The sequence below is a fragment of the Taudactylus pleione genome, unplaced genomic scaffold (genome assembly GCF_031769625.1).
Source record: "Taudactylus pleione unplaced genomic scaffold, aTauple2 ptg000095l, whole genome shotgun sequence".
NCBI classification, from domain to species: Eukaryota; Metazoa; Chordata; class Amphibia; order Anura; family Myobatrachidae; genus Taudactylus; species Taudactylus pleione.
The window spans coordinates 14,931,023-14,953,858 of record NW_028284497.1 but is presented as its reverse complement, the minus strand read 5'-3'; the positions used below and the strand labels follow the sequence as shown (position 1 = coordinate 14,953,858).

Genomic DNA, 22,836 nt, shown 5'->3' with positions numbered 1-22,836 from the left:
GTCTCCTGCCAAGTTCCATTGTGCTTCTGACAGTGTGGGCAAAACTGGGCTCACTGGGTATATGGTGGTTATCAGAGGCTGCAAACCCAACAAAGGTCCTTTATCTAATTGGAAGAAGTTATTGATAAGTGGGATGTGCTCACTGACAATGTGGGGTGTATTACATTTTTGTAAACTACTGCTAGATATAGGTGTGAAAAGTGTTTTTTAGTTTAAATATGATATATGGAAGAATGAACGTAATAGCTGCAGTAATGTAAATGATTGTTAATAGAGTAGGATCAATTAAATTGCCTAAAATCCCAAATAAGGATTGTATAAGTGCCCCAATCACCACCTTACTGTAGGAGCTAGATGCTATTTTAGGGGATAGTCTTTTGGTAAGACTTGTGATCTTATCAGTACCATATGTTCCCCTGGTGTGTTGTACTATGAAACTATAAGTGAGGGATGTAAACTTTGGGGTGAGTAATGCGTAGTTATTAGACATAGAACGGGGGCTCTTCTTCTCACAGCCCCAGAAGACACTAGTCTGTTTCACACACATTTAATACACTGCAGTGTTCAGCGCCAGACCTAGAAGGGGCACTTTAGCCTGAGTGTGCCAGAGAAGGGGGTGTGGCCTTGAGAAAAAAGGTCTTCAAGACTCTTCACCCCCCCCCCCCCCTCACACACACCCTCTCCCCCCCCCCCCCTTTTTCATAACTCTTGGGGGTGTGCTTAGACATGCCGGGCCGCCCCAAGCTCTCCTCTGTGAATAGATGGCATGCTCACGGCATCTATTCACTGGTGGTGATTGCTGCCCCAATATTTTTCCCACCTGTGGGACACTAAGGCTCATGGGTGCTAATGGCACCTGCCATGTTTAAGCAGGGAGTTGCCAAAAGAGCACGGTGCATTCTGCCCTTTTTAATCAGGCAGGGTGCGGTGCCCTGCTAAAACATCTTAGCGGTAAGTTTTTTCAGGGAGTGTATCCCACTTCTGCTGTGCCTCATCTGCATTGTACTTCATGTACATGTTTAAAACTAATTCCTTTGTTTTGCTGCGTATGCAATGTGAATAAGAAGCAAAATTTAAATACTGTATGCTACTCCTCGGAGCTTCGCAGGGTGTCTTCTGCTGTGTGGTGTATAGATGCTAGGTGTATGAGGGCAAGTCTGTAGTAGTTTAGTGTAGCACTGAATTCAGGGTTGGAAGACTGGAATTGTGAAGTAAAAATACCAGTAAAAAGGAAAATGCAATATCAACGGATGAGGAGTTGACAGTGTTTTTCAGTATATTGTCTGGGATATGTTCTGTTTGTTAAATGTGTAACAGAACTTTCATCCACTAGGGGACACTGGAGGTGCTTACGCTGGGGTATAGAGGCATGGATAGCTGGAGCCAGCACTTTAAATAATATTAGAAGTGTGAAGCTCCTCCCCCTCTATGCCCCATCAGTCCTCAGTTTAGAAAATGTGCCTCATGGAGCTGGTCATAATCTGCTGTGATCCAGCAGCACATGTTATTTTCTTTTATTTAGGTTTATTTATTTTGTACACCTTTTACACTATATTAGGTACCCTTCGCCACCTCTCTAAGGGTGGGGTCGGGGTACCTGGCGCCCTGCTCTTAGTAGAACAGGAAGGAGTGCACAGCGCTTATTTCAAAAGCACTGACAGCTCCTTATCGCCACAGCACAGATCTAATAGAAGAGTGTGCTGCATGCTGTGAGAGCCTCCGGGGAGCGCAGTGAGTATTGCTGCGCAATCCCCGCTCCAACCTGCACGTCGCCTGCCGCCCGCTCGCCGCCCAGTGTGTGCATAACGCTGCTTCAGGCAGGGGCATACAAGGTAATCAGTCCCTGCTTGCCGCTAAGGGCTGCAGAGCGAAGGAGGGGGCGTGCATTGCGGGGCTGAACTCTGACCTGCACCCCCCCGGCGCATGTCGCCTGCCGCCCGCTCGCCACCCAGTGTGTACATAGCGCTGCTGCGCTGCTTCAGACAGCCGGATAAGCTGTAATCAGTCCCTGCTTGCCGCTAAGGGCTGCAGAGGGACGGAGGGGGTGTGCATTGTGGGGCTGAACACTCCAGACTCCGCTGAGTCTATCCTGCACAATGAGCTCCTCCGTTAGACGGGGGCAGCCATTTCAGACTGCAGACACGGGGGGTGGAGCTACCCAGCGCGGTCTCTCTCACACTGCTTAGGCACAGAGCTGTTACAAACAGCGTGCCTGCCATATTTTGCAATACTTAATGCCTGCATTCTCTCCCTCCTGAAGGCAAAGTGCAGCTGCATGGCTACCGAAGGCTGGACTCCTGCACAACCATTAGCCCTACATCCCTGGTACAGAAGGCTGTGAGGAAGTGCAGGGAGTCTAATCTGTGGGAGGGGAGTGGGGGTGTATCTCCTCCTCTGTGTCCCAGACCAGCCTTATGTTTTCAGTGTGTCCTGAGTGACTGTGTGTATCAATGTCAAGCCGAACAAAGGCTTCTCAAAAGCTGTTTGTCTGTTCGAAGTGTAACAGGCATGCGGCTGGGTCCACGTTATGTGACGTTTGTATAACAATGGATCCATTTATGGCTGTTACTAACTCACCTCCATGGGCCACTGACATGGTAGGAGTTATGACGGACTTAACGTCAGTTAGCTGAGACACGCAGCTCTCAATATTGGTTATCAGTACACGCATATCTGTGTCTACTATTTCCTCCCTGGGTGGCTGGGTTAACCAGATCTCTAGACACCATGGTACAGGTTATGGGTACAGCGTTGTCTGTACCCTCCAATTCACACCATTAACGGGAGTTAGAGTCCGCCTTTCCCAGGGTGAAATCTCTAATTTTGCCAGTCAGTTATATCCTCAATTTACCTAAGGATATAATTCCTGCGTCCCAGAGTATGAATTAGTTCATGTACACGGCTGTTTTTCCGTTGTCACAGCAGTTTTCTGTGACCTGGAAACTGCCGAATAAGCGGTTCAAAATTCCACGTCTGTTTCCGGCTAGCTATAATTTTCCATTGTCCATGTTGGAAAAGTGGGAAACGTCTCCATGTAGATGCGTCAATCTCCCGTTTCTAAGAGAACAGCACTTCTAGTACAGGAGCACCTGTACTAAATGACTATACTGCAGATGGGGAGCAGTGGAAGCTCAACATAGACTTACCCTGGTTACCGCCTGGGTTAACAGGGCTGTGGTTTGCCGGGCTGACCAGTTCATACAGGTTTGGACCCAAGTCCTTCCAGAGCAGAATTACGTCTACTAGCACACATATGTGAGTCTGCAGTTTACCTGGGAGAAGCCTCTAGGGACAGCCCGCAGAGCCCCCTTGTTGCGCGCTTGGCAAGCAGATGCAGAATCCAAGCGTGCAGTGGAGTGTTCACCATTCATTGGTGACTTGCTTTTTGGCCAGGAAATTGGACACGGGGGGGTGTAAGTTTTCTTTCCTCCCGTCTACTGCTCCAGCTCCCAGAAGATCTTACACTGGACCTTGATTTAATTTCTTTCGTGCGCCACATTCCTTTTGTGGTAGAGCCAGAGGTGCTCCCACGCAAGCAAGAATCGGTAGAGGTCGACCACATACTGTTGCTTGTCGACAGGAGCCTAAACCAGCTGAGAAACTGGTGGCATGACTGTCTTCCGTCCCACCTGGGGTCCCCTGTGGTGGGAGCCCGCTTGCACAAATTTCAACAAGTTCGGAACCAGACCTCTTCAGAACCGTTGAAACTAATTTCCCTGGAGTACCAAATAGACTTCGAGGTCCCCCCTCAACCTCGGTTCTTCACTGAGTGCTAGTACCTGCAGACAAGAGGGTTCTACAGGAGGCAATCCAGTCTCTAATAGTATCATCTGTGTTAGGTCTGGAGCATCAACGAGGTATGGGATTTACTCAAACCTGTTTGTAGTGCCCAAACCGGATGGTTCGGTCAGGCACATCTTAAACCTCAAGTCCGTGATTCTGTATCTGAAGATGTATTGCTTCAAAAATGGAGACTCTGCATAGCGAGCTTGGAACCAGGGGAGTTCCTACTATCCTGGATATCAAGGATGCCTATCTCCATGTTCCCATTTGGGGACCACACCAGGCCTTTCTGCGCTTCGCCATATTGAAGGATCATTATCAGTTTCGGGCATTGCCATTCGGGTTATCCTCGGCTCCCTGCATTTTCACCAGACTCATGTCAGTCATGATCACCCTCCTTCGGTCATCAGGAGTGAACATAACCCCTTATTTGGACGACCTGTTACTCAAGGCGCCATCGGTATCTCTTCTATCACATCATGCCTTACTGACATATCACACTAATCCTACACGGTTGGATAATCAACTTCAAGGAGTAGAATCTCCATACGTTCCAGAAACTTCTGTTTCTGGGCATGATATTGGATACGGAATCAGGATTTTTTTCTTCTAACAGACAAGACCAGGGATATCCGGTTGTTCGTTCAGCTGGTCCACAGACCAAAGAAGGTGTCAATGCTTCTTTGTCTGCGTCTCTTGGGGATGATGGTAGCTGCTTTCAAGGCACTACAGTTTGGCCGGTTCCACTCCAGGGTGTTTGAGCTGGACCTGCTAGCACAGGGATCAGGGTCCCATCTGCTTCTACATTGACAGATCCGTCTGAGTTCGGTTACCAGAGTGGCCCTTCTTTGGACACAATCTGTTAGCGGGCAGAAGATTCGGAGTGTGAGACTGGATCATCGTAACAACGGATGCCAGCCTTCAAGGATGGGGAGCAGTAGTCCTCTATTATCACTTTCAGGGTCGATGTTCTCTTCTAGAACAGAAGTGGCCCATAAGGATGTTGGACCTCAGAGCGATTTACAATGCTCTGATAAAGGCAACAGTTTCTAAAGGCTCGTCTGGTAAGAGTTCAGTCCGACAACACAACGGCCTTCGCTTGCATCGATTGCCAAGGAGGGACTCTGAGTCGCATGGCTATGCGAAAAGTAACTCTGATCCTCCGGTGGGCCGAGAACCAGTAATCCTGTCGGTATTATTCATCCCGGGTGTACACAACTGGGAAGCAGGTTACCTAAATCGACAGGATATCCATCCATCCCAGGGAATGGAAGCTTCATCCAGACTTATTCAACACGCTGATACGTTGATGGGGATGTCCTCAGGTGGACCTCATGGCGTCACGATTGAATCGTCGGCTCCCAGTATACGTGTCAAGAACTTGAGATCTGCAGGCGGAAGCAGTAGATGCTCTGACAAGTCCGTGGGTCTACGACTTCGTTTACCTTTTTTTCCTCCGATTCCGCTTCTTCCTAGTCTTCTAAGAAGGATGAAACAAGAGTCAGCCTCTGTAATTCTTGTGGCTCTGAACTGGCCACGGAGAAGTTGGTTCTCGGACCTTTGGTTCCTATTGTCAGATGATCCATGGCCCCTTTCCCTGCGCCCGGAGCTTGTACAGCAGGGCCCTTTCATACACCCCAATTTAGCGCAGCTGCGTTTAATGCGGTGGCTCTTGAACCGGTATCCTAAAATGCAAAGAAATCCCAGACACTGTTATTCCCACCATGCTACACACCAGGAAGCCAATTTCGGCTGTAAATTATCGCATCTGGCGTGTTTATATCTCATGGTGTTCCAGTCGGGGTCTTCCGTCTAGGAATTTTCATTTGTCCCGGTTTCGGTTTTTCCTTCAGACGGGTCTGGATTCTGGCCTTCGTATGGGAGCCTTAAAGGTGCAGGTTTTCTGCCCTTTCCATTTTCTTTCAAAGGAATTGTCCCTCATTCCTGAGGTGCAGACGTTTCTTCAAGGGGTCTTGCGAGTGCAGCCTCCTTTTGTAACTCCAATAGCTCCCTGGGACCTAAACTTAGTGCTTCTGTTTCTTCAAGCGCCCATGTTTGAACCTTTTGGAGGAGGTTGATCTTAAGTACCTGTCTGGGAAGACTATACTCCTCCTGGCTCTCGCTTCAGCTCGTAAAGTTCGGAATTGGGTGCTCTGTCCTATAAGCCACCTTACCTTGTGTTTCATGCTGATAGGGCGGAACTCCGTACGGTAGCAGCTTTCCTTCACAAAGTTGTGTCGGCTTTCCATATCAGCCTATTGTGGCACCATCGTTGGTGGAGGACTCTGGTGGTTCTTCTACCTTGCATGTGGTTAGGGCTCTCCGCATCTATATTGCCAGGACAGCGTCCATCCGTAAGTCTGGGTTACCTTTTGTCCTCTATGATGCTGTTCGGAGGGGTTGGCCAGCGTCTAAGCAGACTTAGGCAGGTTGGATCCGGCTGACTATTCATCAGGCTTATGTTAGTGCTGACCGTCGGCCTCCTTCGTCCATTTCGGCTCATTCCACACGTTCTGTGGGTGCGTCATGGGCGGCCGGTAGAGGAGCCTCCACGTCACAATTGTACCGTGCGGCCACTTGGTCTTCAGTTCACACGTTTGTCAGATTTTACAAATTTGATACGTTTGCTACTTCGGCATTCCGTTTTGGCCGCCTTGTTTTGCAGGTGCCGCAGAGGACTCCCGCCCATATGGGAAAACTTTGGGACGTCCCCAGTGTAAGCACCTCCAGTGTCCCCTAGTGGATGAAAGAGAAAATGGGATTTTGAAATCCTTTTCTCTGATTCCACAGGGGACACTGGGCGCCCACCTCAGCGCTATTAGCCTGCCTGTTTGGCTTGTTCCGTATGTTGTCTGATTCAGTTATTGTGTGTTCTTCTCTCCTTTTTACTCCGTCCATCTCCTCTCGGTCTTCATTTTCTAAACTGAGGGCTGATGGGGCATAGAGGGGGAGGAGATTCACACTTCTAAAATATTTAAAGTGCCAGCTCCAGCTATCCATACCTATACCCCAGCGTAAGCACCTCCAGTGTCCCCTGTGGAATCAGAGAAAAGGATTTACCGGTAGGTACCAAAATCCCATTTTTAATACAAGTTTGATCAAAGGCCCGTTCTGAGCAAAGGATGGGACCTAGTTAGTGAGCTGAAGGAGGTGTAAGGTTTGTGATAGTTATAACAGATGTTTAGTTGCTCACATTTTATTGAAATCTTAAGTTTCATGTAGCTGCATGACATACAGGATAAAATGCAGAAAGATATTTTTTTCCACGTAAGGACACAACTACAAAAGCATATTGGTTTTCCTAGACAAGTGTGTAGAGCGGGGTGCATAGGACAGAACTTTGGGATACTTCAACTAATAGAGGAAGATTAGGTGGGAGCATTTAGAGAAACACACTTTGTTTCATAAGTAGTGATCCGAAAACCTAGAGAATTCACTGAAGTGAAAGCTCAGTGTCTAATGCATGAGGGCCAGAGGTGAGTAATTGCTTTTAGATATAGCAGTGTTCAAATGTTTAACCAGCTTACGGGGGGTACCCACTTAGCGATTTATCCAAGCCATTGCACGATAACTGTCGTTATTGTGCATTCGCTTGCAAATCGCGCATGCATCGGGCATGTTTTGGTCAGAAGCGACCAGCAATGCGCGTGCCCACTGGTCGCTTCCGACATTGCCAGTACATGCTGGTCAACCTGACGATCTCGTCAGGTTCAGCATGTGCGGGGATGAGGGATGTGCCTGGACTAAACGAGTGAACCTTCAGTCTAGGCACATCACTAGATATACAAACGAGGCACGACAGCAATGTCGTAATCGTGCTCTTGTTTGTATATCTATAAGTGGATACCCACCATTAGACAGTGTTGTACTCAAAGCCTGGCTAAAGTTGGGTACACTAAACAATGTGTTTACCCAATAAATGCGACTGACCCCTGCTGACATAATGGGCGGCCGGTACACAGACGATCCGACGCCTAATATGTCTGCCTCTGCCGCATCCTGTTGCATGAGGTCTCCAGTCGTCAGATTGACTACATGTAGGGCCAACTAGTGACCCAGCGGGGGTGCACAACGTCCAACATAGCGGGTACTCGCTAGCCTATTTTGACGATATGTCGGCCTGAACCGTTTGATCGGGCGCAAGATCGTCTAATGTGCACCCAGCTTTAGATTGTGAGGATAATGGTGCATACACATGGTCAGATTGTCAGATCTGAACGATAACTATTTTAAAAATTGTTCATATCTGATCTCTGATAATATCTGAGATCTGTTTGCAGTCAGATCTGAACGATTTCATTAATTTCAATACTGTCTGAAAACGTTTGTAAAATTGTTCATCTGACCATGTGTATGCACCATAAGAAGTGAATGCAGGCAAACCTCAGATCCTTGGAGGGAAATGAAAGTTGAGATGGAGGGTTATCAGTGGTTTCACTTAAGAGGGACACTGGAACAAGGGGTGTAGACACCACTCCATGGTGTAGGTCTCGGGCACTGTAAAATATTTCCTTTCCTTCTATATATGCAGAGAATGCTATTTTGAGTGCCAATGAGCAGTTTCTCTGACAATGCAGCAAATATTTGGTATTCCTTTCCCCACATGATGATCAACCTCTTGTCTGAAAATCAGAGCAGACTTAGGAAGTGGTTGTCCATGCTGCTACCTTGCTCCCCTGGAATTCTGAACATTTATGTTCAGATGATACGCAGGCTCAGGGTGAAATAACTCTTCTGTTCTCAACGGAGTGAAATTAATAGTTAATTCTCCAAGAGTCACTTCCTGCCAGAAGTCATACATGCCTGACTAACCACGGGTGTGATCGTACCAGCTACTTTAGAACATAGGGTCTGATTCACTTGTGAACGCAGTCGCGATTATGGACGCACATTGAGTGTTTGCCATTGCACATGCATGTAATGCCGCACTGTTCATGCGCAGTGATCGCATTGCGATTACAGATGCATAGCGCTTTCCATCGTAAAGTGACAGGCTGTCAGCGTTTGGGGCTGCTGATATGGTGGTCACAAACTGCAGGCGGGTCTGTACATTTGAACGCCTCATGGTCGTGCATAAAGTAGCCACTGCTAATGCATATGCAGCATGAGAGCTCTCTGCATGTGAGGAGTGTCTGCAGCTGGTCAGACCTGTTGTAAATGCTGCTTGACTGACCGATGTGAGTCGATGGTACCGATGATTACGCAGAAGAGTGACATTGGACGAATGAGAAGACAGTAGTGGGCGTCTTTATGCCGGCTGTGCTTCGGCAAGCATTGGCATATTTTCACAGCTGCTTTCCATGCAAAATGACAGCTGCGATCGCATTAATGCCAGGCCCATAGTGGGATGGTTTTCTATTCATTTTCTATTGATCCTCTCAACCAATTATAAATCTCAGTACACTAAACATCTATGTTCAAAATGGAATTCTTGATCGGTGAGTAACCGTGTCATGGATCAAGTTCAACATTTACATGGATGTTGAATGCTTATTTACATGTTCTAATATCTGAAGGTCACAATGCCTTTTCAGGTTTGTTCAGTTCCCCCATTTCAAGTTTTGTGCCTTCCCCTTTGTCATGCTTGACAGCTCCACATGTGTATGAAAATTGTCATGGTTACTCCTCTTGGGTCCCTACTTAAATGATCTCTTGATCATGGCTGCTATTTGTGAGACTGCTAAAAATCCAGTCGGTATCCTACTTAAGGTGCCCATTCACTTGTAGATGCGGGGATGACTGCACGATTACGACATCGTATTTGCGCCGTCGTCTCCCTAGGGGTGAAGTGCTTACACTGAACGCTCAGACGTTCAGTGTATGTACATCGATCACCCCAAACATGGGCAACCTGACGGTCGTTGGGTTGACCGTCATGTTCGGGCGATGTCGGAAAAGACCAGCGGGCGCGCGACTCGAAGGTCATTTTAGACTTTTAAATGCCCGATTCAAGCCGATAACTGAGCGATTGCACGATTACGATGTCGCAATCGTTTAGTATTATCGGCAAGTGGGTGGGCACCTTTAGACTTCTGGGTCTGCTGTTCTACAGTCGACATTAGAATGTTTCTTCCAGTGGGCAAGATACTTTTTACAAACAAGTATGGTGTCCATTGGCTGTCAGATTAACACTTTGTTTGGTGTGAAAATCCTGGGAAGATTTATTTAGCATTCAAGGCTATGCAGTTTGTGCCATCCCGTTCAAGAGTGCTAAATTGAATTCTCAAAAAGGGACAAGTTGCTCACTCATTTAATATATTTGGTCTCCCAAGAATGTGATGGCTGCTTTAGTGGCTGAGGGACTACAGCCCAGAGGTGTCCCTTTGCTATATATTTGTACTACTGTTATGACAGATGGCAGCTGTTTAGCCTGCAATGCATCATTCAACCTTCATTGCAGGTCTCTAACATACTCAACATACTTCCATAGCCACCACTTATTCACTTTGGTTTCCCATCTGCTACTTTTCCTTCCAACTTTGTTTTTGACAATACTGTTATCTCCCTTTAATTTCCCCTCCCATTTTCTATTCCCTGGCCCATCCTTATGCAGATTGTAACTCCTACCTTGAAAAATGAATACTGTTTTTGTTGAATTGACAAACTTAAAGACTGTATGCCCTATATTTTTAACAGTTACTTGGTTCTGTATTGCAGGGAGCCCGATTTTGTATGCCATTGATCTGACCCATAGATCACAATATGCACTATATACAGCAGTATTACTGAAGTGTCTTGCTGTATAATGTGATTGTAAAGTAAAGGACTTAAGAGGCAGCTAGGTAATCTCCAGGGCTATTTTAGTTTTTACAATGCAGTGCAGTTATACATGCTTGGAATAGTTGCTGTATAGAAGTACAGCCTTGTAAGACACTAAGGAACCTGAAATCTACTCATTCTGAAATTTTGTTTCTGCAGGTTTGCCTATATTGAATTTTCAGATAAAGAATCCGTCCGGACATCAATGGCGCTGGATGAGTCTTTGTTTAGAGGTCGACAGATAAAAGTAAGCTTGTGCCAATGTATTTGACCTGAGAAATAACTTTCCTTTTCATAGATATTTCTCGGATATTAAAAAATAAAGGCGCTTTAAGGATAAATTCCTATTTTTAGTTTACGGGATGATTAAAAGGTTTCAGCTAGTTGAAATGGTGGTGTGAGAATCTACAGTTTTACCATTGTTTTCAATCAAGGTGTGATAACCTTATAATACAATAACTTGTGCTATGTTCTAATAGCAAAGCAAGTAACTTAGGGGGTGTGGCTAGGTTTCAAAAGTCCAAATGTCACTGAAAGCAGCCACATGCACACAATTCTGTAAATGTGCTTATAAACCTTCATGGCTACAGGGATAACAAAATTGTATCCTATAATATATTGCCCTGTTCTAGAAAGAACTAAGCTGGTATGTCTTCAGTGTTCTTCTATACTGGGTATCAGTATTGAGAAATTATATTCTAATTTGGTTTGCCTTACTGGTTCTTCATATGCCTATCAGGCTTATTACCATTTGTGGTTGAGGATCCTGTTTTTGAAGGTGTGTATGTTGTGACATGAGCTGTAATCAATCACGTTACTGTATGTTCATGCTAAGTTTCCATTCATGTGGCAGCTTTACACATGAGTATTCAGTTTACCAGTGATCCACAAATTATCAATTTCCTATTTACAAATACTGGAAAACAAAGAGAATATTAAATGATACATTGTCTGTGTACTCAAACAGCTTTGTGGTTTATATCTGATTTTAGAACACTATCATGGCATCTTGAATAGATGTTTGTCTGCTTTCATAGGTGGTTCCCAAAAGGACCAACAGACCTGGTATAAGCACAACAGACAGAGGCTTTCCACGGGCAAGATACAGGGCGAGGGCATCTTCCTATAGTTCCCGTTCCCGGTTCTACAGCGGCTTCCCTTCCAGACCAAGAGGACGCGTGTACAGGTCTGGGGCTTATCAGTGCAGGAAATAATGGTGGTCCTAACTGGGCGTGGGCTATTTAGGCTGTTAACAAGTCTCTGCTTACACTATGCTTATTTCTTTCAGGGGTCGGGCTCGAGTGACGTCATGGTATTCTCCTTACTAAAAATATAACTTTAGGAAGACCTGAGAGGCAAAAACACAAAAAAAAAAATGAAAAAAAGAAGACTGGAATTTTAAGAGTTTATTAAAATGAGGTCCCCTGTGGGCCATCCTTTTCTCGTGTGCTCCCATGTACATCCTCCAAACACTGTCTCAAGATTGGTGTGGTAGGCCAGGCTCCTAATGCATAATGTATGTTGGGAAAGAGGTTTTCTGTCCTAATTTTCAGTGTGAGTGTATTTGTCCCTGGTTTCTTCAGGAGTGTCTGTTACATGTGGGGTATTACCTGATTATCATCAAAGAATGTATATTGATTGGTTCCCAGCCTAGTGTTTTCAGCTGTGGGGAGGGAGGGTCATGTCTGCTAAACATCCTGCTGTTTCCTTTTTTTTTTTTTTTTTGCGTGTTTTTATCTTTGCAGGTTTCTTTCTATGGGAGAAGCTTGTTTCCCGGAGAGACTCCAGCTGCCCCTCACAACAGCCTTTTCTTTAGTTTTATTCTAGCTCAGATTCCTGCATACTGTTGGAAGACACGAGCTGGGCATCTTTTGTGTTTTAGACTTTTTGTTTGTTTTTTAATTATTTTTTTTTAGATTTTTTTTTTTTTTTATAGTGGCAGGCAGGGAAAAGGAGAAAAATAAAAAAAAAATTTGGTAAAATGAATATTTTGTTTGAAGATTTATTTGAGTCTGGTGTAAATTATCCTAAAGCAGTGACACATGTCTACCCTTGATTTGGGACCCCAAGAGAAGTCTGAAACACTAAACTTGGAATTTTCCTTTCACAGAATGAGAATAACATTTGCAGATCTATTTAAAACCTTCCTTGCCAGGAACTGCCATGTTTGAGGGTCTGTTGTGACTGAAGACAAGCTAGCTTTACTATTTGATGCTGTTTGACATGTAACAAACATCATAGGCTCTGGAGCAGCTTTTTCAAGGCTTCCTATGGCTTGTTGGGAGTATGAAGAGCCTAATGTCAGATGCACTGCCATAGGAATCCACTTTACAATGTAGTATTTGTCTTTTATACCAGAGGTGTTGGCAGCTATTAAACCGCTTGTAAAACTTCACAGGGGTTCTTCTGTTGCTGAGAGCCTGTCCACTGTCATTCATCCAGCAGACCATGATTCGTCCATGATCAGAAGACTATTGAATAATTTCAGCTCTACTATATTTAAAATAGATTTATAAATGTGTTGCTATTTTATCTAATGTAGCACTGGCAACATGTCCACTAAAGGTTTTACCATGAAAAATGCACGGCTGCTTTTATGATGCATCCAGTTAATCTAGTGTCATTTATTTTAATATATTTAAATTCAACACCAGAAACAATTTGTCTAGATATAAAATAAATATTGAAAGTCAATAAAATGTCCATGCCAGTTAGCTTCCTGAAAATGCCTTGGCACTATAGACCAAGAATACTTGTCCAAATGACTAGCACAAAGCACTGTACCTCACCTAGCCAACTTCTGTAAAAGGTCTGTGAAGCTATGCGCACAGGTACATAGTACAGAGACGCTGACTGCCATAGCTTTGAGTGCATCAGGAGAAGGGTACAATGCAGCTGCATCCTTTGTTGCCAGCACAACTTCCTTCAGTGCTTGACACAGGGCTCCTCCTTCCCCTGCCAGCTTAGCTTGCAGTTGGGTACAGCTGAGCAGCCGACAAAGTGTGTCACCAATGAACACCAGCTTATGTGCAGCAATGACCAACTGCTTTCCATGCCCTACGAAGATGCGAGGGGGTTGTGAGCTTGCACTGCCCAGGAAGGTGCCCACACAGGCTTGAAGGGTGTTGAGGTGTCCGTTGCTTTGAGATGCATAAAAACGCAGCAAATGCTGATCGTCTTCTGAAGGCTCTGCGCAGATTTCAGCCTGAAAGAGATAATCAATTTAGTACACTGATAAAATACTGTCTTTCAGCATGGTAGCAGGCACTTTAGTGAAGCATAACTGATATAAAATATTCATACGTGATCTATTGGAGTAAGGATCAAAATATATTATGTACCACAATTACACCTAGTGTGCCTTATCATAAATTCATGAACTTAATAGGGTGGTCTGCAGCACTGTATAGAAGAAAGGACAAAGTGGGGTAAAACAGTGCAATACAGTAGACAAGTAACAACAAATCTCAACAGCCACTGATGCATGGTGTGCAATGGAAATATTAAGCATTAGGTGAAACCTGTACCTATTAGAGTGGGTGCAGATAATGGCTCTAGGTCAGGGGTGGACAACCAGTCACGGCCCCTCGTGTCACTCCAGCAACCCCCCCACCCCCTGGAGTTATCTCAACAGCCCCACTCTGCCCCCATAAGCCTGAAAGCAGGAGTCCCCCAAGCTCTCAAGATCCCATTGTGCAGTGCCCCTGTAGTTTTGCCCCATTTAAAGTATCCCAGCCCAGTACTTAACTGACCTCGCTGGCGGCCTTTGGATCTAACTAGATCCAGCAGGCAAGCAGGGCAGGCTCCTCACATCGTGGGTGACATCACCCGCGCACTGCATGACTGGGAACGCTGCCCTCTGAAGCTATCGAGCTTTAGCATCTGACCGCTTCAGAGGCCAGCATTCACAGTGGGGTGAGCAGCATCTAAAAACCTAAAGAACTGTATGCGGCTTGGCCACCCCTGCTCTAGGTCATCTGAAGAAACAAAAACAAGTCTAGGGGCCAAGAGAGCACAATGAGGTGTAGAGTGTAGCTGGTGTGCAAGAAAGTAGGTAATGAGAACAGAAGGGCCCTGCTCATGGAGTTTAGCCTAAAGGTAAGGGTATGAAGCAGGAGAGAGAATTGGAGAGTGCAAGAGGGTGAGGTAGATTACATGACATGGGAAAGTTGTGGTGAGTTTTCAGCGCCTTTCTAAAGCTGTGCGTTCTAGGTGCTAAACTGATGGAATGAGAGAGAACATTCCAGTAATGGGAGGGCAGCACAGGAGAAATCTTGGATTCAGGGGTGGGGTAGTAACAAGAGGGTAGGAAAGGCAACGGTCCCTGGGATGGAGTATGTAGTGGAATTGGAGAAGGCCTTATATGTGAGAGTGAAGAGGGTTGGGGAGGGGAGGCAGATGTGGATCTGTGTGAGGGGAAGAGAAGTCTAGCTACAGTGTTATGTACAAACATGGGAGGGGCCAGTACAGCGAAGGTTGCAGTAGTTGAGACAAGAAATGATCAGTGAGTGGATGATCGTTTTGGTGGCATCCTGGGAGAGGTAGGGTCAAGTATTTTGGAGGCAAACGGGAGAAGAGACATGGGGTGGTAGTTGAGAGAGGTCAAGTAATTAAATTTTTTTAACAATGGGTGTGACGATAGCATGTTTGAAGGACAAGGTTAGATGCCAGAGGAGAGGGATAGACTAGCAGTGGGCAAGCTTACCAAAGGGGACTGGATCCAGCTGGCAGGTAGATGAAGGATAGGAAAATTAGACTATTGCCCATGGTAAGAGTGGTATAGTGATGGATAACTTGATTTTGAAGTTAAAAAAGAAGGCAAAGTCAGCCACAACAAGAAGAGAGGAGCGAAGGAGTGTACTGAATGTGGCAAAGAGGTGGCCGGAGATGAGACTTGCTGATAGATTGCGTAGCAAGGTAGAGTGCAGAACTGTAGGATGAATGAACTTCCTTGTATTTTAGAAAGTTATAGAAAACTGGTCCATGTATATTGGGTGGAGGGGTTTCAGGAATAAATAACTTTGTGCTAATTGCTGTACCAATACAAGGTAAAATCTGCATCACCCTCATGAGCAGGAATGTATCTGTATTTAGTGAAAAACTATTATCCTGACAGGAAATTAGTACCACTTTCAATCCTGTGCAATTATCTATAATTACCTGCACATAACAGTTGTCGTGTTTGTCCAACCATTATTATGTTAATATTACAGTTAGAAGAATTTTTGTACTGACATTTTGTACCATAAACTACATGATAGTTTATTACATAAATGCAAGCAGTTTTCAGTTCTGTTGATCTATTTTCATTTTCTTATTGCAGTCCTTACAACAGTGATTCCCAATCTCTGTCCTCAAGGCACACTAATACCCCTTTTACACCAGAGCAAAAACCTGGGTTTTTGCTGGATCTACCCAGGTCGCAGCTCAGTGTAAAAGGGTCCCTGATATATAACCCGGGTCAAGTGACCAAGCAATCGAACCCAGGTAGCTACCAGTGTCGGACCCAGGATGGACCTGGGTAGTGGTGCAGTGTAAAAGGCGCAACCCGGGTTATCCGACCTGGGTCATGCCTAAAATGAGCTGATTGGTGGTTGTGGAGCAGTCACCTCCCACTTTTTATGACCTCACAAGTTTAGCAGGGCAGACCCGGGTTCAATGTGAACGGGGCTGACCTGGGAATAACCCAGATCGATGGTGCTGTGTAAACTGTGACCTGGGTTGGAACCATGTCTGAAAACCCAGGTCGGACCCGGGTTTTTGGTGGAAAAGAGGTATAACAGTCCTGGTTTTAGTGATATCCATGCTTAACCACAGATGGTTAAATTAAATTACCTTAAGTACTAATTAAGTCACCTGTGCTCAACTATGGCTACCCTTAAACCTGGACTGTTAGTGTGCCTTGAGGACCGTGGTTGGGAACCCCTGCCTTACAATATAGGCGAGAGGTTCATAGGAAATTGAGATGTGCGCTCATGTTTTGAATCTGGAGTCATTTTCATGTTTTGGTTTTGCAAAACCTCCCTCAAGTGTTTTGGTTTGAAAAAATTGATACAAAGTTTTAAACAATCAGCTAAAATCATGTAATTTTTGTTGTCCAAAACTTGAAATTCGTATTTAAAATCCAAATTCCGAACCGAGGGAAGATTAGAACATGCGACTCTGATCTGTCCAGATTCAGATTCCTAAGGAACCGAACTGCACATATTTAATAGAAATAATTTTCACTTCTTCAAAACCAATGATATTTTATCACACTAGACCGAAAAATAGCTGTTTTAATATTATTACGTGAAGTTGAATAAGTGTTCAACTGGGGTGATTTACTAAATCACAAAACTTTGTAATGTCATTCATCCACCTGTATAGCATGTGACTGTGCCATGCTATACAGGTGGATGAACAGAAGATCTGGGATTGGCTGCGTGCATCCTCTAATATAAAATGTAAGGTGGTGCCATTAAAAAAAAAAAAAAAAAAAAAGAATACCCCTTGCTCATAATTTTGCAAGACATAGGGCCATATTCAATTTTGCCTATTTCAATTATCCCCGTATTCAACTTCAAAGACTTCTTGCAGGTTCGAAAAGTCTTTGAAAAAAAAACGGGGATAACTTTTCACCACTGAATTAGGTGGCGAAAAAAAGTGCAGAACTGTGGTTTAGGGGCACAGGCTTAAAAAAAAATAGCCTGCACCCCTGGGAATGTCATTTAAAAATAAACTGTCAAAACCAGGACACCCCAAAAAATTTACTTTAATTTTGGGGGTAAAAAAAATAGCCAAATTAAATTCAGACGGGTTCCCAAGTATGCGGCAGGTGTTTTCCTTATTGCAGGAGTAGCAGCAGGTGCACTTTTGCAGAATGTTTAAAAATCATTTTAGGGACTTTAGAAAAAATGCTTACCCTCATTTTCATGTACTCAAAATTTGATAGCAAGTTATTTTTACCCCCCAAAAAATTAAGTGCTATTCTTCACCCCTTCTTCATAGCCGCAAATATGCACCTGCCGCGGCTCTTAGAAACCCCGACTTCCTTCAGCAGGTAAAAATTGGGGTACCCATAGCGATCCCCCATGTCTAGACGTAATTAGGGGGGGTCCCTGGAATATTTTCCGTTAAATTCCAGGTTTTTTTTTGCGATACTTCCCTTTCCGCCTGCTCCCATTTTCGTTAATTTGTAATTGAATACGGGGATAAAGCGGGCACGCGCCCGATACTTTATCCCCGGAAAACCTGCGATGTCGAGCGAAAAGTCAAGCACAGACTTTTCCCTCCCAAATTGAATATGGCCATAATAGATCAAATAAAATAGTATATTCGGAGAAAAACACGTTCAGGGGTCATTAACACTTCAGTTTGGGGGGGGGGGTGTTTTATTTTCACCATGTGCATTTCCATCTTGACCAGCAGTCGCAACAGTGGGCAGGATTATGGCAAGCCTACATATGATAGATACTAAAGCGATTCCCATTTTCCCAGATTTCATTGAGATTTATGAAGTTTAATATCTCAATTTACACTGAAATTAAAGAACAAAATAAATAAACAATTGGAGATATACAAAATTAATAGATTAATTTAGAATAACAAAATTTAATCTAAACTTTTGACACGTCAAAATAGCCACCATTTCTACTTCAGGGTCCATAGGGGTCCACAGGGTGTCCTTGGGGTATAGCTGGATCCTCGGGCACCAAGGAGTTAAAGCTTTTAGCTGCTCCCAGGATGCACTTGGGTCCAACCTCCCCTATACCCCGCCCCCAAGCCACAGGCACCTCAGTTTAAGATGGTGCCCGGCCGGAGTCGGGTCACCCTGCGGGGGGGAGGCTGCAGGAGCAGCCCCCTAAAGCTTTTTTAAACTTAGTTAAATTTATTTATTTTTTTTACTAGAGTTTTTTTCTCTAGAGCAGCAGCGATGGGCTGTCTGTACAGACGCCCACGCTGCCGCTCCTCCCTGCTGGCGCCGCGACGCCAGCACTGAACTGGGGATCGCGGCGGGGGAAGCCAGAGTCTGTACTAGCCGGACTCTGGTTTCCCCCGGGACTGCTGCCGGAAGACGCCGGGGAGATTAAGGTAAGCCGCGCACCGCTGATTAGCGGCGGTGCGCGGGTTCCTTGTAAATGCAGTTCCATGCCCCTGGTCTAGGGGACAGACCGGGGGCGCTAGCGGTGGCGGCGGGCCCCCCTCCAGCGGAGGCATACCCCGCCAGACCACCAGGGTAAATTAAGCGGGATGCCGGCAACCCGGGGGTTAAATATGCTAGCCAGGGGAGGAAGCCTTCCCTGTCTAGCGGCTCCTCCCCTCAGCTCAGCGCGCCTTTCAGCTCGTAGTCTGGCGTCGCTGAGCTGCAGCTACTCGGCCACTCCTCCTCTGAGGTCTCCAGCAGCCATTTTCTCCAGTGGCAGCGCAGATACTCTCAGGGAGCACGCGGACCGGTCCCCCTGTGTACCTCTCCCCCGACAAGGACAGTGTACACAGCACTATAGCCCTCCCAGACACTGAATCTGGGCAGGTTGATTGTAGTGGAAAGGTGCAGTGAGTATATCTTCCTGCATGGTATGTGACTTTTGCTAGTGCTGCCTGTCTGTGTCTTTTTTTTCTACTTACTGTCAGCCTATACCTATCCCTTTGCTTCTCTACAAGCCCTACAGGTGTGCAGGGGAAAGGTGTTTCTACAGACCTCACCTATATAAATCACGTATTTGTGAGGTCCGTCACATACAGTTGTGTGCTACACAGTACCATATTGTGGGCTGTTGTTCAGCACACTGGTGAGTGCGCACGTTTTCTTCCTAAGTCATGTCTGAGGAGGAGATTGAGCACTCCGGGGCTCCGGTATTATTCTCCTGCAGGCGCTGTTCTGCAGGAGTGGATAGGGAGGATTTGTCACAGGACGGCCTGTGCGGACGGTGCCAGGCGCTCCCTGGTATGTCTAAACCTCCCATGTCGCAGGAGCCACCATGGGCGATGTTTTCCCAGGTGCTGGTGTCCATCGCGGACCGTCTGTCGGTCCCGACTGCCGCCCCTACTAGGGCGTTGCCCCAGCCTGCCATCCCCCATTCCCCGGGTGTCCCACAATTATTGCAGACTCCCCCGGGGTCTCAGCCTGTTGGTCCCTATGCGGGGTTGCCAATGTATATTCAGTCCACCCCTGTGGCACAGCAGGCTGTGGTGCCGTTTCAGGCTCCTGTGGCAGCTCCTCCACCCTGGGTGGATGCGCTTTCCCACACTGTCCAAGATTTGGCGGCAACATCTTCGGCTTTTCAGACGCTCAGTCATGGCGCAGGCTGCGTATCTTTCGGATTCTGAGGGGTCCTCGGATGATGGTGAGGTGCAGGATGACTCAGCCTCAGATGCCTCAGTCCAGGAGGTAGACACTAAGTCTTCCATCAATGTGCGGGCTCTGGTTAAGGCGGTGCGGGCCATTCTTCTGATTGAGGATGAGGCACCCGCTCCCAAGTCGAGGTATCCTAGTTTTAAAAAAGCTAAGGTTACTTCTGCAGCGTTCCCCTTGTCTGATCAGTTGACTGATCACATGGCGGTGGCCTGGCAGACTCCCAGTAAGCGTTTCCTGCCACAGAAACGCTTGGCGTCCAATTATCCATTCCCGGAAGCGCATTGTAGGAAATGGGAAACTCCGCCTGCAGTCGATTCCCATGTAACACGCCTCATCAGGAGTGCTACTTTGCCATTGCCGTCTATATCCTCGCTGAAGGATCCTACGGACAGGAAGGTGGAGACTTGTCTAAAGTCTATTTATTCTCTCTCAGGGGCTGTAGCCCGGCCAAGGCCATTGAGGGGTGGGCCAACGCCTTGGAGGACACGTTTACGGATGAAGCTCCGGACGTCCAGAGGGCGTTGTTAGGACAGATGAGAGATGCCGCCTCCTACATTGGAGAAGCATCGTTGGATGCTAGCCTGTTGACCTCTAGGGTTTCGGCGGCAGCAGTGTCTGCTTGTAGATCCTTGTGGTTGCGGTCTTGGAGAGCAGACGCGGATTCAAAGAAAGGCTTGGAGGCCTTACCTTTTAATGGAGAATTACTATTTGGTCCGGACCTGGACAAAATAGTAGATACCCTGGCAAAATCCAAGTCAGCCTTCCTCCCTTCAGCTACTACACCTGCTAAGGTCCGGAGCTCGGCCTTTCATTCCTTTCGGGTTCAGGGCAAGGCAAAGGGTCAGTCCTTCCCGAGGCAGTCCACACCCAAGACCGCCTCAAAGCCAAAGAAGCAAGCCTGGAGTGCTAGGCGCCCTTCTTCCAAGCAAGAAGATAAACCTTCTGCGTGATGGGACGGGCCTCCCTCTGGGGGACCCCAGAGTGGGAGGCCGACTTCTTCAATTCGCCCAGTGCTGGCACAATACCACCACGGATGCCTGGGTGCGAGAAGTGGTCTCCCAGGGGTACGCCCTGTCTTTTCGGCACAGGCCGCCTGGCCAGTTTTTTTGCACAAGTCCTTCTCAGGACAAAACCAAGGCCTTGCAGGTTCAGGAAGCCATAGAGGCCTTGCTGACGGCGGGGGTCATTATACCCGTACCACAGTCTCAACGTGGGATGGAGTATTACTCTACGCTGTTTCTGGTGCAGAAACCCAATGGCTCTCATCGCCCCATCCTCAATTTGAAGTCCCTGAACAGGTTTCTCAGGGTTCCCAAATTCAGGATGGAAACTTTGCGTTCCATCATTCTGGCGATGGAACCAGGGGACTATATGGTCTCCCTGGATATCCAGGACGCCTACCTCCATGTGCCTATAGCAACATCGCACCAACGGTTTCTGCGGTTTGCTATTCTCCACAACCACTACCAATTCAGGGCTCTACCCTTTGGTCTCTCCACGGCACCAAGGGTATTTACCAAGGTGATGGCGGTCATGGCGGCTCATCTTCGGAGCCAGGGAATACGGTTGCTACCGTATCTAGACGACCTCCTCTTGCTGGCAAGCTCCCCGGAGGTACTGATCCAGCATCTCCACCTGACGGTCGCTTGTCTACAGGCGCACGGCTGGTTGATCAACTGGAAGAAGTCCTCCCTCATCCCATCACAGCGGATGGTTCATTTCGGGGCCCTGCTGGACTCTCGTCAGCAACGGATTTTTCTGACTCCAGAGAAGGTCTCCTCCTTACAGCTGCGGATTCACAGTTGTCTGAGCAGTGGCAGAGTGTCGGTGCACTCAGCGATGAGAGTTTTGGGGTCCATGGTGTCGGCTTTCGACATGGTGGAGTTTGCCCAGTTTCATTCCAGGCCCCTGCAGGGGCTGATTCTTTCGGAATGGAAAGGATTGCCACACAGGATCCGCTCTCAGATGCTGGTGTTGTCCTCGGAGGTGCGTCTGTCCCTAGCTTGGTGGCTGCAGACGGCTCATCTCCTAGAGGGGCGCCCCTTTTGGATCCCAGAATGGGTTCTGCTCACGACAGATGCCAGTCTCCGGGGTTGGGGGGCGGTGACAGGCTCCTTGTCACTTCAGGGTCGTTGGTCGGCGGAGGAAGCGATTCTTCCCATCAACATCCTGGAACTGCGGGCAGTATACAGAGCCCTGCAGTTGTCCGGCACCGCTCTTCACGGAAGGGCCGTTCAGGTGCAGTCAGACAACGGGGAGGGACTCGCAGTCGAGCTGCGATGTCGGAGGTGTCCCGCGTCCTGGCTTGGGCGGAGCGCTATCTTCCAGCTCTCTCGGCAGTTTTCATTACGACGTGCATCCCGGGGAATGGTCGCTTCATCCAGAGGTATTCCAACTACTCGTGGGCAAGTGGGGGCTGCCAGAGCTGGACCTGATGGCATCCCGTCACAATCACAAGCTGCCTGTGTACGGGTCAAGGACAAGGGACGCAGGCGCAAGTCTGATAGACGCGCTGTCGGTGAAATGGCTGTTTCAACTGGCTTACTTGTTCCCTCCGATATCTCTGCTGCCTCGGGTCCTGCGCAAGTTCAAACAGGACGGAGGCACACTGATCCTGGTGGCCCCAGCGTGGCCCAGAAGGCCGTGGTACTCCGATCTGCGGAGCCTGTCCATCGACGCTCCGTACCTCCTACCTCAATGGCGGGACCTGTTGTCTCAGGGGCCGTGTCTTCACCTGGATCTGGGTCGACTATCTTTGACGGCGTGGCTCTTGAGACAGCCGTCCTGAGGTCTCGGGGCTTTTCTAGCTCCGTTATTACCACCATGCTGAGGGCGCGCAAGCCTGCTTCCGCGAGGATCTATCACAGAGTATGGCACACTTACTTTCAGTGGTGCGAGGCCAGAAACTATGATCCCCAGGTGTTCCGGGTTTCGTGTATTCTGGCTTTCCTTCAGTC

At 47.1% G+C, this 22,836-nt stretch overlaps 2 protein-coding genes across 3 annotated transcripts in view; one reads left to right on the top strand and one right to left on the bottom strand.

Annotated features, from left to right (window-relative positions):
- Positions 1 to 12,528, top strand: part of LOC148526623 (polyadenylate-binding protein 2) — a 43,124-nt gene extending 30,596 nt beyond the window's left edge. For both annotated transcript variants that reach the window (XM_088470000.1, XM_088469997.1), the window contains 3 exons: positions 10,702 to 10,789; positions 11,580 to 11,728; positions 11,831 to 12,528. In XM_088470000.1, the coding sequence (XP_088326126.1) occupies positions 10,702 to 10,789; positions 11,580 to 11,728; positions 11,831 to 11,870 (277 nt within the window). In that variant the 3' untranslated portion in view covers positions 11,871 to 12,528. The remainder of the gene's footprint in view (positions 1 to 10,701; positions 10,790 to 11,579; positions 11,729 to 11,830) is intronic.
- A 618-nt stretch (positions 12,529 to 13,146) lies between these two features.
- Positions 13,147 to 22,836, bottom strand: part of EFS (embryonal Fyn-associated substrate) — a 31,866-nt gene continuing 22,176 nt past the window's right edge. Inside the window, exon 7 of the mRNA XM_088469996.1 lies at positions 13,147 to 13,747. Within this exon, the coding sequence (XP_088326122.1) occupies positions 13,328 to 13,747 (420 nt within the window). The 3' untranslated portion in view covers positions 13,147 to 13,327. The remainder of the gene's footprint in view (positions 13,748 to 22,836) is intronic.